Source organism: Thunnus maccoyii, chromosome 18 (genome assembly GCF_910596095.1).
Source record: "Thunnus maccoyii chromosome 18, fThuMac1.1, whole genome shotgun sequence".
NCBI classification, from domain to species: Eukaryota; Metazoa; Chordata; class Actinopteri; order Scombriformes; family Scombridae; genus Thunnus; species Thunnus maccoyii.
Window position 1 is genome coordinate 16,783,743 of NC_056550.1, and position 17,735 is coordinate 16,801,477.

Sequence of the window (17,735 nt, forward strand, 5' to 3'; positions counted from 1 at the left end):
GCTGATTGTCTATTATGCATTGCTGGGCAAGCCAGAGAAAACACACTGATTAACCACTGCTTAAATTGCATTCCCATTACGCGCCCGCCAGTGCACTTGAGAGAGGGGCCCGGGTGCCCGGCTCTTTGCACATTCATTTCCCCCAAGTCACACTGCCGTGAAGTCTCATGCATATGTATGAAGATGCCTGGATGAGAGCACACATGCACATACTTGCACCAACACACATGTTAGTGTATCATACATTGTGCACACAGAGCTAGCTGTGAAAACATAAGGGAGAGCAACATGGTAAAAATTCATTATCAGCCCCTCATGACGTGCTGATCTTATGAGGAGCGCTGTTTGATTTGATTTTCTTTAAGCATGAATCAGTCTAAACATGAATCGATCCTTTTCTGGGAGTGTGAGAACAATTGTGTGGAAGTCTTAATCAGCCAGGCAGTGAGTGAGCACATCCTCTGGGCAGACAGCAGGGATAAACCCATCAGTCTGCTGCTCGCTCCTGCATTGAATAGCCTGTGGCTCATGGGCCATAGCACAGGAGCATGCAGGGGCACACACACACACACACACACACACACACACACACACACACACACAGACACTTCACACATCGAAAAAATAGGCATGGACACACATTTTCACAAATGAACAGACACACCTCTGTCACAGTTTGCACCAAAGCCCCAGACAGGTGGAAATCCCCCACAATCCCTAACCTTCCGTAAACCACCATAAAAACCAATCCTGTGCGTGTGTGTGTGTGTGTGTTCACATGTTGGCCTATCACAAACTAATGGAAAAACAATAACAATCACCGTAGTGTTTAACTAGCACATTAAATACTACAACACAAAATAACCTCTGAAATTTGAAAGGGAAAGTGTGTTATGTTCCTTGTTTCAGTAATTATTGGTAATTACTGCTGCTGAGAAAGTCTGCTATAATTTTTTTTCTCTGTTTAAAATCAAATCAAACTGAAAGTAAAGAAGTTTTTCTCATGCAGTATTAGGGACAAAATACAGACCACATGCACTTAAACAAATGGAGAACAACCACTACTTTTATAAACATTTGCAGGATAAAGCACATAGAAAGGATGAGGACGCCTTAAAATGTCTTTAGGAGGCCTTTTAGCCGTGCAGGAATGGGTGGTACAGCGGTATCATACTTGTCATGGGATGTATTGTGAGGTAGGCTGATGCTACACTATCCATGTGTTTCTGCTTTTCAGCCCTCCTTCCTTCTGTGCTGCCAACTCCTATCACCCCTGTCCCCGCAGAGTGCTCCTGGCAGATCTCTGCGGAGGGGCAGGGTGGGGGTCGGCGGCAGTGGAGGATGGATTATGGCCAGTGTGCTTGCCAGGCACACATCCAGCCCCCATCATCCAGACACCCAGGGCTCCTGTATGGCACCGCCCTCCACATTGCACACTCCTCGTCCCCTCTTTCTTGCCCGTCGCCCCCCCAGGAACCCTAGCTTTCCTCAGCGCCTCCGGTTCACATAAATCAGCTAATCCTCCTGCATTATTAACAGCCTCGCCCCAGAGAGAGAGACTGAATGAGAGAGACATCGCGAGTGACGGAGAAAAGCAGCGAAGCCCCTCTTCACACACCAAGAGGGGAGAGAGCGTCTGCCGGGAAGACAAGGAGAGGAAAGGGACAAAACATGAAAAGGGGATGTCTGGATGTCAAGCAAGGAGATCTTTGAAGTTTAAGCTGATGTTAGGGGAGGAGGGGATTGAAGGAAAACCTTAGGAGGGTCTCGGATCAACTCATACATGAAACTCTTCTCACAACACGACCAGATCAGACCTCTCACTGATCCAGTTTGGCCATATGGTCTGGACTGGAAGAAAGGCTGACCACTGCTCCAATGTGAGCCATAGTGGGTACAGAATAATAACACCTTCACCTCTGTCATGTTGGCTCTTGCTGACTCCACAACCTGTCACTCACAGTCAGTGACCCCCCTCCCTCTGTGTTCTGTCCCGTTGTTCGCCTCCTACTGAGAAATAAACTGTGCATAATGCTGCTCAGACCTCCCCGTCTCTCTCTCCTCTTACAGTCTAAGCGCTCTCATACCACTATTAAATCTATGGACGCAAGCCCTGAACCCATTTAAAGCTTAATGAATCAGAGGTGTCAGTCAGAAAGCACACAGGTTATAAAAGTGGGCTGGGCTGCCTTGGTGTTGGGGCAGTTTCAGTTTGGGAGCCAACCAAAACAGTGCAGAACAAGTGGAGTGAAGGTCCGAGGCATGAGAGCATCCGTGCTGCACTCGCCACAACTGTTTATTTAGCAGCTTATTAAAGGATGACGGATCTACAGAGCCTGCTGCCACTAAGCCAGCTCCTTGTAAACTTGTGTGTTTTCTCTGCCCATGTTTTTTTTTTTTTTTTTTTTTTCTGGAAACGCTGTTTATTTATTTCTCCGGTTCTTAAGTGGTGCCAGCGGTGCACTTGTATGGGCCTTTAAGAAAATCGGGTCATGTGCATCCTAATCGGCGCCGATCCCTGACAGCGATGGAGATTAATCCTATTAGAGAATTAAAGGAGAGGGGAGCATTGGGATGGGGGAACCCCACCTCCCTTCCTGACATCTAAACATCCCACCTTGACACACTCAAACACACACAGTTGTGCTCAGATGGGTTCAACTGTACAAACACAGAAACAAACACACAAATATCCCTGAACCTCTGGAGATGGAGCTGTTAAGTAGTGCTACTGTTTCGGTCCAGTGTGGGTGTATAGGGTGAAGGAGTCCGGTTTGTGCACAACCATAAAAAGTACATATGCGTGCACACACACACACACACACACATATATATATGGGCCCAGGCTGAGGCCCCCGTGGACGGCCCAGAGCAAGCAGCAGGCGGGGAGGCGGAGCAGGGAGAATGAAGGCTCAGTTGTCATGGGAACGAAAGAGAAACAGAGCTTGAGGCAAGGAGACTGAATGCTGGCCATTACAACAGCAGTGTGCAGATGCAGTTGGTCAGTGTGCTGCTCAGCAACAACAGCCATCCCAACCTATCTTGAAACCCCAGCAAAACCGCTGTGCGGCTCACAAACACACATACACACACCTTTCTCCTGAATCTAATACAGTTTCAATTGGTAGGCTGTTGGAAGGGAGGCGTCATAATCTTTACCCTGCTTGGGTCACTAATCTGCTCCGATGAGCATCCCTACCCATTAATGTAACTCCAGGGTGAGTGGTTGTTTGGTGTCTTAACAAGGAATTATACAATAATAGGATGTAAAGGGATTCATGTGTGGGCCAAGCAGTGATGGGAAAAAAAAAAAAGCTGAGAAGACAACAAGCACCCACCCACAACACGTTGTTCTTTTGAATGCTGGGAATCAGATCAAGATTTCCTTCTGGAGGGACACACACCCATTCACACACGTGCTTAAGCGCTGACACACACATACATGAGTACTTCTACAACTATGGCTATTGTCTAACAGAAGATAAAGTACAATTATTTCACTGTGCATCATATTTCCCTGTCTGCTCTTGAAAAACGAGCCAAGGTAGTCTACAGCCCTCTGTCTTATCTGCAGATGGCAGCCTGAAGGGAGGGATGGATGAGTTGTCTAGACAAGGACACCAGACAGACAACGAGACATGTGAGCGATGGTGACAAGAGAAGAAGAGAGACAGAGAGAAAATTGCAGGTGTGACTGCATCAACCTGTTCTCCACAGCTGAGTGATCAGTGAGCGCCAGAGAGGGGATCATAGAAGAAGAAGAAGAAAAAATGCCAAGAGAGAGAGAAACACACACAGTCACTACTACTTTATAAGACCTCCTATCACAGTAGAAGGAGTCTATGAACACAAGCCAGTTGAGGTTGCACAGTCAGCGGTCAGTGCCATGTGGCAGCCAGGCTCTGTAGCTCTTCACAACGCACCCTGAATGATTACAGCTCCCATATTCAGCCTCTGTCATGTCCTGTGACAAAACACACACTCCCTGCCTTCTTGTCTTAAATAAATTAAATCAGTATCAGTGAGAGTTAGATGATCAAAGAGAAAACACTTTCCTTTTCTTATCTTAAGAGCTGCTTAAATCCGGTGGCTGCTTTCAGTAGCTGTAGTAGGCACTACTTTAACTCTCTGACACAGCAAGACAAGACGCCAGAACATGTATTTGTAAGATATTAGAATGGGATTACTGATTTCAGACAGGTTTTCTTGTTCAAGCCTTTAGGAATTTTTATGTTTATGTGGCCAAACCTGTCAATCTCTGGTTTGGCTCTTTAACACTTGAGTGATATAAGATAGACACCTAAAAACAGGGAGTAGTGAATGAAGACAGAAAAGAGGAAGAAAAAGACATTCTGAATGTTTACTTACCAAGTAAAAACATATCGAGGAGGATGTCTGTTAAGAGAGTTTCACTCCCACTTCAGTGTCTTTCTCATCAGACTTTCCTACCGATGCAGTTCCATGTTCTGCCCAGGAATTCAGACGCCCAAAAAGAAGCCAGCTAGACTTTCCACACACATATTCACTCATAAACGCAACTAAGTTTTTAGACCCTCTCTGGTAACACACGGAAACTGGATTGGATCGGGCAACTGTACACACCAGTGGCCCCAGACAGACTGCACACGCTACCCTGGAGGGCCGCTGACTAACCCAGCGCCTACTTCCTCACAATAAAACGCAGAAGGAATTTCAAATGGCTACTAAAGTGGGGGGATTTCCTTCAAACAGTCAAAGTCATCTTGAAAACATTAACTCAACTGGTAGCCAAATTCCTCCTCACTTCGGAAACAACTGTAGCAGAAGGTTGTTGTTTTTTTTGTTTTTTTTTTTCTGTGTTTTGGTTGCTTACCCCCTTGCTTTACAAATTCACTCCCAGACTTTGTCTTTTTGGGTTGGTGGGTGACTGGATGACGGGGCTGAGAGAGTGGGCTGCACTCTACATCTCCAGTAGGAGGCTGGTCTGCTCAGAAGCGTACTGAAGTGAGAGGGAGAGGGAGAGAGAGAGAGCGAGCAGGCGGTCCAGTCCTGGAGCTGGGCCCAGTGCAGGGGTGGGGGAAAGTGCCAGCAGCGCACGCCTCCGACACTCTCCACACTGCGTGCCTGTGGAGTGAGTTTAGTGGATGTGGTCAGTGCGGGGGTGGGAGAAGTGGAAAGGGAGCGGGAGAAGCAGTTGGAAGAATTAACGGAGGAAGAGTGAGAGAGACTGTCTGTACTACAGGGCAACATCCAGGGGAAGTGTAAGGGGCAAGAGTTTAGACGTGTAGATAAGGGCGTGAGGAACCGTGAGAGACTTCGAGAGCGAACGAGCAGCAGAGTGTGTGGGAGTGTGTGTCGCTGAGCATATGTGAGCTTCTCTCTGTGTGTGTGTGAGTGTGTGTCTGTGTGGTGGTCGTCTCGCTGAAGTTGACAGCCTGTGTTTGCAGAGTGGCTTCGTGGTCAGCCACTCGCTCGCGATTGATGGCGGGGTTAAAGGGATTCTGGGATTTTTTTTTTTTTTTTTTTTTTGCAGAAGTGCTATGCAAATAAAATTGGCTCGGGGAGGTCAGCTAAAACACCCCACCCACTTCACCCAGCTGTTTATACAGTATAGAAGTTGACATGATAGGGATAAGAGATTCTAATCCTAAACAAATTAGTCCAACTGGCTCATCCTGGTTTGGCAGGGAGCCTGAAAACAACAATGGATCCACACAGGCTACAGAGAAAACAGATACGACAAAATGTCTCTGAGGGATATTTTATTCTAGGAAGGGTGAAGAGATGTCAAAGAACATGCTCACATCCCACCAATATATGTTTCTCCTTGTCAATCCTCATTCTAACCTTTTTTCTCAGGAGTCTGCAAAAACATCAGCTCTTCTGACATAGCATGTGTGCCTTTATCTAGCCAGCCTCCCCAAGGGGGTTTCCACCTCAGTTTTACCACAATTAATCATTCATAAAGCCCCATTTGCAGAGGGTTCAAATCATTGTCAAAAAGAGACTCCAACTCTAATCCCATCACTCCTGTTCCAACAGTGGTGCGGGGGGCAGGAGGTAGAGATAGCGATGTCTGAAAGTGTTCCTGCTGAAGAGCCGTTTTATGGGCACAGTAAATAAAAGAGCTGGACACACAGCACCGGCGCAGCTATTTGCCAAGGAGCAGGCCAGGAAGTCTGTCGTTTACCTGTGACTGTCAAAGTTAGGTTGCTGAGGGGGTTGAGTGGTGTGGGTGAAGGCTACGGGAGGAAGAAGAGGAAGCTGGGGTAAAGGGTGAAGAGGTGAAGGGGGAAGCACAGGGCAGGGGATGTGACTCAGGTTTAAAGCTACTGATAGACTAGAAAGGAAACCGGACATAGTACAGTAGCTGGGACATTAATGGATGGACAAAGAGTGATGGTAAAAGTAAGGTCTGTTAGCTTAGGGCTTGTCTCTTGGACTTGTGTTTGGGAGTGCTGGCTGTGATCCGTGTGAAAGTGCAATAGTGTGCTGAGTCACTGGTTTCATCTGTGGAGAGCAAGCAGACATTCCAGGCTGGGACACAGGAGGTGGGAGGACAGATTCGAAACAGCAGCAGGACCAGGCCAGGACAAATGAGCTCAAGGCCCATTACCTTCCTTTTACACCCACCCACACTCGCATTCCCTACTCCCACAACACAGATTTAATAGCACACACAAGAAAAGCAATGTCACAACACAAAATCGCTAAACTCTGCTTTCAATTCAATGTAACAGGAAGTACATATTACACCAGACCAGAGTAGTTTTCCTTGGACTGGACTCTCATTACGGTGTGTTTTCTCTCCAAGCACCATCTTGTTATTTCCATCAGCATTTTACTTTATTAAATCCCCCTCCATGCTACCTATTAAAGCAATCGCCTTTTTGTCTCTTGGTTCAGATAAAAATGCAAGCATTTCTTATGGAATGGCCAATAAAGGCCTGATATTTTGCTGAGAGCTTGCAGGGCCAGGAGCACTTTTTTCTTTGTATACAGGGCAGCTACACACTCCTCAAGGAGAACCATTTGTTATCTGTCCAAACTTTGGTGAGTGTGCTTGTTAACTGACCCATTGTTACATGAGAGGGTTTCAGGGCCGTTTGTTGCGTTCCGGCTCTTTATTCCTGAGGCATGAAATTGTGATTACCATAGTGGGGCTCATCCATCTCATTCTCTCATCCACACACACACACACACACACACGCTAAACATCACATTTTTATTTTGCTTTCTTTCTTTCTTCCTCTCTTCCTTCCTTCCTTTCTTTCTCTTTCCCTTTCTAGTCGTCTCTGTCTTAGTCTCTCATAATACACACACACACACACACACAGCAACACACCCAAACACAAAAAGAGCCGCCCACAGCTGCGTCAGGCCATCTCTCTAACAATCCAATCTGTTTTCTTTCCCATGATGTTTCCCATTGGCACAGGGAGGAGAAAATCAGATTTACTCCCCCACAGGGCCCATGCAGTTGCACTGATATGGAAAATGATTTCAGTGCTGCATGAGCCCATAAACATTATTTTGGTCTCCCCTGTTAATGACACATTTCTTCCCAGCATTGTGGATCTCACAGAGGAAGAGATGAGTGTAAAGGGGGGCTGAAGAAAGGAGGGGGAGAAAGAGAGGAAGGGGGGAGGAATCCTCCAGGGCCTCACATACAACAGGGGAGTCCTTCACCCCTCAAACTGCATCCTGACATCCAAGACTTCTCTCACTCTCTTTCTCATCCACACACACCGAACCACGTACACATACAGCTAATCAACCATGCAGGAACTTAAATCGTCACGGCCCTCAAATAAAGCCCCCACCCCCTCAAACAAAAAAAAAGAAAAAAGAGATCCTCCAGGGCCTCACATACAACAGGGGAGTCCTTCACCCCTCAAACTGCATCCTGACATCCAAGACTTATATCACTCTCTTTCTCATCCACACACACAGAACCACATATACATACACAGCTACTTAAATTGTCATGGCCTTCAAATAAAGCCCCCCCCCCCCCCCCAAAAAAAAAGAGCACAAAGATATCCCTGCTGGAAAATGAGCAGAGTCAAGGAAGGATTTCTCACCTCTCTCTCTCTCTATCTCGCTGTCAGCCTGATTCCAAACACACTGCATTTGGCTGCGGGGCTCAAATCAGCCCCACTACAATTGTGTCATACAGCCCACATATCTTTTATTGGTGGTAGCAGCCAATATAGCAACTCCCCCTCCTCCTCTTGAACACAGGGATAAAATTTGTACTTTTAGTGGTAAGTTACAAACACTTTGTGCCTGAGGCATATTGTCAACAAGAAGAGCACGCTGTAGCCTCAAGTCCTAAACACAAGTCATTTAATATGATGGTGTTAAAAAGAGGCTCCAGCAGGCCAATAGCGAGGCACTAAACCTCCTATTTGGCATCCATTAAAACCCATCTGCAGGACCAAATACGAGGGGGCGAACAGGAAATAGCCACATTAGATATGACTAAAAACTGTCCTCCACTTTTGAACATTCTCTTGCAGGTCTCTCAATCTCCAGATCCAAAAATGGGATTTTCATGGTTCTCCTGTTCCACTGGAAACATCACATGGAATGCTCTGGATCTGGTTTGTTTTACAGCTGATGACTGATCTGTCTAAATCCACTGGTTTTATGTTCTGGCCATGGGGATGGATGGGTGACTAACGGCGGCTTGCGTGCCATGTTTCAGCCGACGCAGCCAGAGCTTAGCCAGCCAGGTCACGGACACAGACATGCCTGGTAGTGGGAAAATGGCAGATTAAAACAAGTGCTCAGCACTATTCTCTCTAATTAGTCCTCTGTTAACTTTTGAACTTAATTGGTTAATTGAGATGTGGTTAGACTGGGGAAGGTTTCGGCTCCCTCAGGGTGACCATACGGCTCCAGTATTTCAGCCTGGCACTGCCTGGCGCAGGAGGTGGCTGCCTCTCTCTCACTCTCTCTCTCTTTGAGCATCCCACCGCTCCAGTGACGAGGAGTAATGATGCCGCACAGGAGGCAGTAAAACTGTGTTTTGCAAGTGTGTTTTAGCAGAGATTGTATCCATACACTGCACATATGCCTGTGCCACATCAAAGCAGCTCTTTGACTACCCAGTCCTGGGTGGTCTAACCCTCTCTTTTCTCAACCAGCGGTGCTAGATAGATAGGCCTCGGAAAAGTGGAGAGTGGATGTGGGTGGATGTTACTTCACCACAGGCGAGTGTGTTCTGTCGAACTCAGAAGTCAGTTTGCTTTGGAGGAGACATGAGCAGCGTGAGGAGGGAGAATAAAAGTGCGGTGCGATACATACACAGATAAACACACACAACCCCATAGGCATCACATTGCTTGAGTCTCCCCATCTCCTCTAGTTGATGTATAATGATACCCACAACACCACATAAATCTGCAAGCAGCTCGATTCATTGAGGCAGATTTTAACTGCTGTCTTCCTTTTTTCACTTTCATCCCCTCTTCTCCCTTTGCTCCTTGGAGCCCCATCACTCATCCCCCTTCTCAGTTTTCCCTTTCCATCCTCACACCCTCTCTATCATCCCTCCATCACTCTCCCTCCTTCCCCCTGCTGTTCAGCTCCATATTTCTGTCCTCCCTCATCACCTCACTCTCTTCCCTCAGTTGCCGTCACACGTGTGCTTCAAAATGGAAACACTTTCTCTTCATTTTTTGGGTTTTTAAAAACCGCTTTCCCTCCCACTCCCTCATCCTACTTGCGCTCTGTTTCTCTGCTCTTGTTCGTCCATTAGTTTTCCTGAGGCCTGGGAGGGTAATGAACGTCTTGTTTTATGGGGAGTCACAGGTTCACCCCTCCCTACGTCAGAACCGCCCATAAATCAGCATCCCAGCTTTCTACTGGCAACCAGGGCTCATTGGAATGTCCTGTTCTCCCTTGTCCTCCCGTCCTCTCTCCCTCCCTCTTCCATCTGTGGCCCGGCGCCTCCTTTAGGTCATGCAGAGCAGTTTTGGACATCAGGGGCCTGCTTGAAGAGACTGCTTTGCTGCTGTCCTCTGAGTTCTCTTGGATTGGCCTGTAATATGATAAAGTCCTGGAGTGATGTGTGTGAGAGAAACAGAAGGCAGCTCCCTGCTCTGGCTTCTCTCTGTCTGATGTAGCCTGTCAGAGGCACAGAGACACAGAGACAGAACAGTGAAGATAACGGAGCCGAGAGCCGCCGCGCCAGCCAGCCCAAGGTCTTTCTGCAGCCCTGAATATAATTTGCCATTGGTTCACAAGGGGAACAAAGGAGAAATGTTTAATTCTTGTAGCGTTGGCCAAGACAAATGCAAGCATTTTTGTTCTGATAACCTACAAACAAGGGGAGGGAAGGCACCTGCGTAGCCAAGGCCGAATGATATACAGTATTACCTTGTAAAGAACACGCTGTATAATCACATGTGCTTCTCCTTCACTTCTATTGTTGCAAGGCGTCTAAGGACAATACTCCAGTCAGCCCATGCAGATAACACCTTTTTTTTTCCCACTGTAGCAGCCTACACTTTCAAGTGTATACAAGGTCAGCCAAATCACACAGTAAATTCTTTTATAAAATTCATCTGACAAAGCTGAGTTATGTCTCCTGACCGTTGACACTGGTCATCCATGGAATGCCGCTGCCGGGGCCTGCACAACATCTGCAGCAACACACTTGAGCAGAGATGAGTAAAATTAGGAGCATTTTCTGCAATCTGTACGGAGGAGAGAAGGTCATCCTCACCCGAACATGAGCAGATGAGTTTAACATAGAGCAGGGCAGCCATAAAAAGCCTCTACTCTCCCTTTTCCAGCTGGTTAGACTGATGTGAGTCTTAACAGCTAGGAGTCGAAAAAAGGCACAATCCAAGGTCAAACCAGGGAGACGGCGGGGGGGGATATCATCTTGATCAACTGCTCATGGCTTGTCTGTCTGGTTGGTTGGCTGCACAGCTACCATTGCAGTCGTCTATCTTTGTTGCAGTAATCACATGTAGTCGGCTGGACAGGTGGGCTGGACGGTCACGTGTTACTCCCCCCCCACCCTTCCCCTCACTCTATTTGTCTGCAGGTCATATTCAGAAATGGCATAGAGGAGGCGGGAGGCCTTGCAGGGTTACGAGAGGCTTGCAGCATCTGATCGGAGTTAACAGATGTGTTACAGCTGCTCGCCTTGTTTGCCATAGCACATTCGCAAACACATGCACACAGTGATACACACTCACTGAAAAGGCACACAAAAATACCACTATGTTAGTGGGATGAAAATTAAAATCATATATTTTCCGACTGGCCATGCTCAATAGCACTACTGGCAGTGTTTTGGGTCTCAAATAAAAACCTTACATCCCAAAGTAACCATTAAACTGACTTTGAACAGTGTGCCTATGAGCGCACATGTTGGCTTTTCCTATTTTTCTTTAATATATGCTTAGCTCTGCTGGCCATAAAACATGTCAGCACCTACATGTTGGGCCAGAAAGTCTCAAGCTATGTGACAGGCCTGACCAGTGAAATGATTTGGGGGATTCTGTGTAAGGATGATAGCTGGCCATGGAGTTAAAGGGAGAAGTAGCGCAGAGAAACCACAGCTGGGTGTCCTCATATCCACGGGAGAGCAACAGCTTTCAGCAGGTTATCACAACGCAAGCACGAGCCAAGCTCAGTCTAGACCTGGCAGAGGCCATAATGGAGAGGAAGGGGGAGGCAGAGGGGGACAGGGAGAGACAGGGAAGGAGAATAAAGAAGAGTTATTAGGGTGATGCGAGGCAATGAGGGGAAGAAGGTCTAGTGAAATGTTTTGACACAGAAACATAGCAAGTATGACACAGGTACTTAAACACGGGCTTGAAAAGCAAACCACCGCAACCTTTTCTTTCTTTGCTCTCTCCCTTGTTCTTTTTCTTTCTGTCTGCTCACTGTGACACACACTCACACAAGTAATAGTTACAGCTGCAACTTCCACAAACTGCTCATTCATGTTAGCCCGATGGCAGAGCTCGTCTCATGACTGTCAGGCCGGCTTTCATTCTTTGCCAGTTTGAGCGGTGCGAGCAGAGTCCAGGTCCATCACCCAGATTACTGAGATCCTAAACACCCCATTATTTTCATGAGCTCACATGAACACCAGGCAGTCTGGAAGCAGGGAAATCTGGCGCTGCATGGGAAGCAAACTTGATTACATCCCCGCTGTATAGTCCTGCATTATCAGTTATGCATTCTTTTGAGCTGTATTGACTTCGGCATCAGCAGCTGCAGCTTTAACTTGTGGTGCCATGCGACACATTCCCTCACAGTCAGTGTGTGTGTTTGTGTGTGTGTGGATATGTGTTGGAGAGTGTGGTTTCTATCTCCTTACTGTATTTGTTCTGGCACAGTGCTCTATTGTGGGGCTGGGCTTTGCACTCCTCAGATAAGAGAGCAGTTATGTCAACACTGGGTGCTGTGAAGGAGCCGCCTGGTTGTGTTGACATTCTACAACACTGCTTATTTACTCTGACCACAGAGTTCAGCCATCATCTAGCCTCTAATGCACTAATGACCAGAGGCCTCCAGGGGTGGAGCCCCCTCCTGGCTCTACCCGGTACTGGCTCTCTGCTTGTCAGGTGAGAAGAAGGATGAGGGGGGATGGGGTAACTAATGGCTTTGAAAAACCCTGAGTTTAAAGCAGACTGCCAACAGATTCTGAAAAAAAAGGTTGAGGAATGCTTCCCGCAACACACACATCCTCCTTGTAGACTCAGGCAGCATGAGTCTGCATATTGAGCTGAGCTGAGCAGCCCTATCAGTAAAGAGCCAGTGGAGCAATCCATGCATAATTAGGGAAGGGGGGAGGGGGTTAATTGACTTCTTTGAGAAAGATCCTGATTTCTATCAGCCAGTCCCATAATCATGTGAGCCAGGGCTCTCATTAAGCCCCCTCCCTCATTTATCTCTCTTCCCCTCTAACCCTTTACCCTCTCCCTCCCTCTCCTCCTCTTTCCTCCCCCGCTTTGAACAAGGGTGAAGCCCCGACCACTCTTGCTGTGCCCTCAGCGGGCCAGGAAAGGGTGAGGCAGATTTATAGCCAGCACCTGAGTGAGTAAGGTGCACACAGGCACATAAACACATGAAGAGTGCACATTCATACGCACGCTCACACACACACACACACACAAACCAAACACACACGCTAAGGCTCCAGACTGCAGTTGACCTGACTGTGACCTCAGTGCGGTAATGTACTGGCTAGCAGATATTAGCAGCAAACCTGTGTGCTTGTGTCCCTGTGGCCAGAAATGTTCTCCACACAGAGACACAGTGTTACACAGGAGATTCAGACCCAGTGTGTTTTTTTTTTTCTATTTCCAACAATAATGCTCAAACCACAGTGCAGCAGGAACAGCACCGTAATAAGTGCTTTGAATTATTTACAGGCAGAAAGTATATACTGCCTAATGACACGCATCCTTACCACAAACAAAATACATTATGCTGGCGTGTCAACACCTATGAATATTTACTAAAACATATCCGCTAAGACAAGCCTTTTGTTCGGCATGGTTTTAACCAGATAGAAAACCGGCTCTTCTTGGCTGCTTTCCTTGCGTTTCTCTTCCCTTCCTTCCTTATACTCTCTTCTACTCCGGTCTTTAGAAGTAGTGGAAGATTTGGGGGAAAGCTGAATTCCACTGAGAGAGAGTAAGGGAAGAAAAAAAAAGGATGACGTGGAGAAAAGAGATGAAAAGTGACAAATGAGAGATTTCCTTCACAAGCCCATAAATCAGTAGACGCGGGCAGGGGCAGTATGAGGCCTCCCTCAAAAAGCTAAACTTTTTTTTTCCCTTTCACAGCCAGCGCTAACCACCATTCTCCCTTAACATTCACGCAAACACACACCTACACATATGTGAATACTCACATACACAAGAACACACACTTTCTCCCTTCCTCCTTGCACATGCTCCCAGATGGTGTGTGCTGGAATGGCATCCCCATTGCTCTCTACCAATCTGGTTGTGGCGCTTGGCCTGGCTGACTGGCAGAGAAGCACGCCTCGTAAAATCACTTACAGTTAAGAGTGGTGCAGGCTTCAAAGTGGCGCGCCTTCAAACCAGCACTGTTAAAGGGTCCAAGCATGTGTGTTGAAGTAAATCCTGTTCATTCTGTCACATAAAAACACATAGGGTGGAGCACTGGGGGGGACAGTTGGCTGGTACAGCTGCTTCTACAGGTAAGCAGGACGGACAGACGAGGGAAGATGAGAGAAATGAGCTCTTCGGCGCATTCGCAATATGCACGCAGTGGGGCGCCACACACTGGGCAAGGACGTAGAGAGAGGCACCCTGCTGGGTTTGGGAGGTGTCTGCTGAGTCGGTGGGGAGCAAAAGGAGAGAGCAATGGGAGCAACTGTCAGCAGCCCTTTCTCAGCTCCAAAGTGTTTGTGTGAGTGAATGTGGACTGTTGTTGGATGTGAGATTAAAAAGCACTGCCGTTCAACTGGACATATGTGTGCTGTGGTTGGAAAGCTGGGAAGTCAGTGCTGAGAAACTTGAGCCCTGTACAGGACGGTCCCAGAGACTGGCGGATTGATGGAGGTCCAAAAGGACTTAGGATCTGCTTTCATTCTGAATGTTCACCATCTGCTTGGCTGGAAAGAGAACCCACGGAGCTGGAGAAAACTCTGTCAACTGACAGATGAGACAGTGAGCGTAAATGTGTGTGTATGTGTGTTGTGTGTGTACTTGTGCAGACAGTGTGTCAGTATTGATCCTCAAAGCAGCTCCACTTTCTGAAAGAAGATCTGTCAAATGGGGATATACACATTTACACACACACACACACACACTAAGAAAAAAATGGCTTTAGTACAATGCGGATTTCACAGCATAAGTAAAATTCCATCTCAAAAATAACAGACATCTGCTTCACCATCACATGATGCTCCATCTCATGACAAAATTCTTTAGACAAGAAGTGTACCTAACTATTCTGTCTTCTCTTCCCCCACAGCTGCATAGTTTACTCCACCTCCACCATGCCAGTGGTATTGATCCATCCAGTTTCCATGTGTGCAGACGACTCTGGTCTGGTAAGGATGACCACTTTTCTCCTAATACTTCATTGCTCTGTCACACATTAGTCACAAAGGTACAGACCTTCCACATCACCAAAATAATCCAAACACATGTCCTGTTTTGTTTCCTAACAACCACATATGAGCCCACATGTGCACTACCAAGTCCAGTTATGATACCTTAGCAACCACTGCTGACCTCCGAAAGCCCCCCCCCCCCCTCATGGAAATGCCTCCTATAGGACTCTCATGTAATCCCTTTGGTAGTTCTTGAAACACTCTTGCCTATCTGTGACCCATGACTAACCCAGGAAGTAATCTGCAGAGATGCACACAACAAAATTCCTGTTACTGTGTTGAAAGTTATCTCTGACCTCCCGACCTCCGGAGAAACCACAATGATGTCTGTATTCCTTCTGTCTTGTAAAAAAAAAAGAGAGATAACACGGGCCTAAGGGGCTGATGAAGAAACAGCAGATACACTCCCATAACTGTCATCCATATGCTGGGAATGCGATGTGATTTACAGCACTTGCCAGCAAAACAGTAAACCGCAGCTTCTCGAAAACAGGGGCACCTGCACACCTGAGAACAAGCTGTTCCACAAGCAAAAAATGAGTAATTAAAATTACGAGGGGAAAAATAAACACAGCTTCTTAAAAGACTTACAGTATAATGCTGTATAAATCCATCTGCGCATGTTGTTATTCCGATTACTGTCACAGATATATCAGCTAATCATCGTTGTGATTGAAGCAGATGGATTTACTATATCCCCCAACAGTCCCGTGCAGAAGTGGAGAAGAGTGAGATGGATGGAATATAAAACGCCCAGGGCTGAGGTAGAATTAGGCACCTGCATCAGCCCCCCGTCCACCCCCACATGATGCCCTCTCAGCTGCCTGCCACTCTGTTTCCTCTCTCACTCCTTTTATACGATCTCTCCACCACACAGTTCCTTTGATTGCTCTTTCCCGTGGGCATACACACACATACACAAATATAACACATGCATACACAAAAACTCAAAAACACACACACACTTCTTCTTCCATACTGTTCGGAGACAGTTGCGCCAGCTGAGTTTTGATTTGGAAAGAAGAGTTGCCTCCACTACAAATAATGACAGGCACTCAAGAAACAAGCAGAGCTCAGTTATCACACAGAAAACACACACACACACACACAAATCCCGCACACGTATACAAGCAAAAACATGCAAAAAACAGAGAGAACCATTCTTAAAAGCAAGTTTAATCACAGATACACACAGGCAGCCACCCACACTTAGCAAACACACACACACACACACACGTGTGTCCACACACCCTCCCATTATGCTGTATAACCAAAAGGCATTCATCCATTTCAGCAGCGTTCTGAGAGCCAGCCAAGTGAGAGGTCTGTCAGTGCATTAGCCAGCATGTAATCATAGCCCAACCTCACTGCAATTAGAAGTGGTTCTAATTCTTCACTGGAAACACTGCCTTCTCCCACCACTAATAGTTTACTTTACTCCAACAGCTGACAGACCCAACCCTGCCTCCCTGCTTTGGCTTCCCAAACACACATGCACACACACACACATACACACTCACACAGACACACCCACAGCTGTAGCTTGTCTGTCAGTATGGGAGATCAAAATGGATCCTGGGAATAGTCCCCAACCATGTCCCACTTGTGCCACATCAATCCCATGAATCTTTAGACTGTGCCACAATTCACCTGTGCGCTGGAGCTCTATGAATACAGGCCTCTCTGCCTTCCCTTTCCGGGTGCCTTCAAGAAAAAAAAAAATCTCCCATTTTACCAAACATGACAGAGAGAAATGACAGCGAGATCATGAAACAATTGCAAAAATAAAAACCTGCGAGCTCCTAAAGGCTCTCTGTAGATGAGGCAGGCGTGTGAGGGGAGGGTGGCGAGAAAGTGCTGGGGAAATGTTAGCTAATGAAGACTGAGGAAGAAGGAGCATTCCCTGTACTGATGGTATTGCTATTAGCCTGTGAGCTGCTGCACTTAGGTGTCACTTCAAAGCATTCCCCACAATTAATCAGAGGCTATCCAGCCCTCCAGCAATGGCCCTGCTGGCTGTGCCGCTAACTACCCCCCTCAACATCAACACAATAGAACCATCATTACGGCCGTTACGCTACGCCTCGGCCAGACAGCGCACCTTTATCTCGGCATATACGTTACATACTCACGGCCAATTAATTTACCTGCCATGTCTGCGAATAAAGGGGGTGGAGTGGATGGTAGCGGCGGGGAGTATGCAAGCACACATTTCCATTATGTAGTGGTTTATGTATTTGTGTGGGGGATGGGGCACACCTGGCTCAGGTTGCATCCACTGGGCTGTTCATTTTGCCTAAGGGGCTCTTTATGAAAGCACCTACAAGAGGCTGCAACCTGTCTGGCCGAGACCCACGGGCCCAACCCTGCCCTCATCTGGCTCTCACCTGGCATCACCAGGCGGGCCAACAGGCAGCCCACAGAGTCTCCCTGACAGCTTCCCCCATCCAGGCCCCCCTGGCTAACAACAGCCACTCAGCTGGATATCAGCCACCAAGCTGGAGGATTATCTACTGTACTGCCCCTGTCTCTTTAATACTAGATACATTTTATACAATGTTAATCCCCAACATCAACTCTTTCTTCCTTTTGTTTTGACTAGTGTGATGGACAGCACTTTCCGCCGGGTCAG

The 17,735-nt window shown here is 47.2% G+C and overlaps 1 protein-coding gene across 8 annotated transcripts in view; it reads right to left on the reverse strand.

Moving 5' to 3' along the window:
- Positions 1-17,735, reverse strand: part of LOC121884855 (BAH and coiled-coil domain-containing protein 1) — an 83,443-nt gene that overhangs the window by 37,125 nt on the left and 28,583 nt on the right. Inside the window, exon 1 of one of the 8 annotated variants that reach the window (XM_042393909.1) lies at positions 4,853-5,517. The exons of 6 other annotated variants lie outside the window; for them this stretch is intronic. Coding sequence is in view for 1 of the 2 variants with exons in the window: in XM_042393908.1 (XP_042249842.1) it covers positions 4,369-4,381 (13 nt within the window). In the remaining variant the exon portion in view is untranslated. Of the gene's footprint in view, positions 1-4,368; positions 5,518-17,735 lie in introns of those variants that run through there. One more of the 8 variants, XM_042393908.1, reaches the window with a different exon arrangement.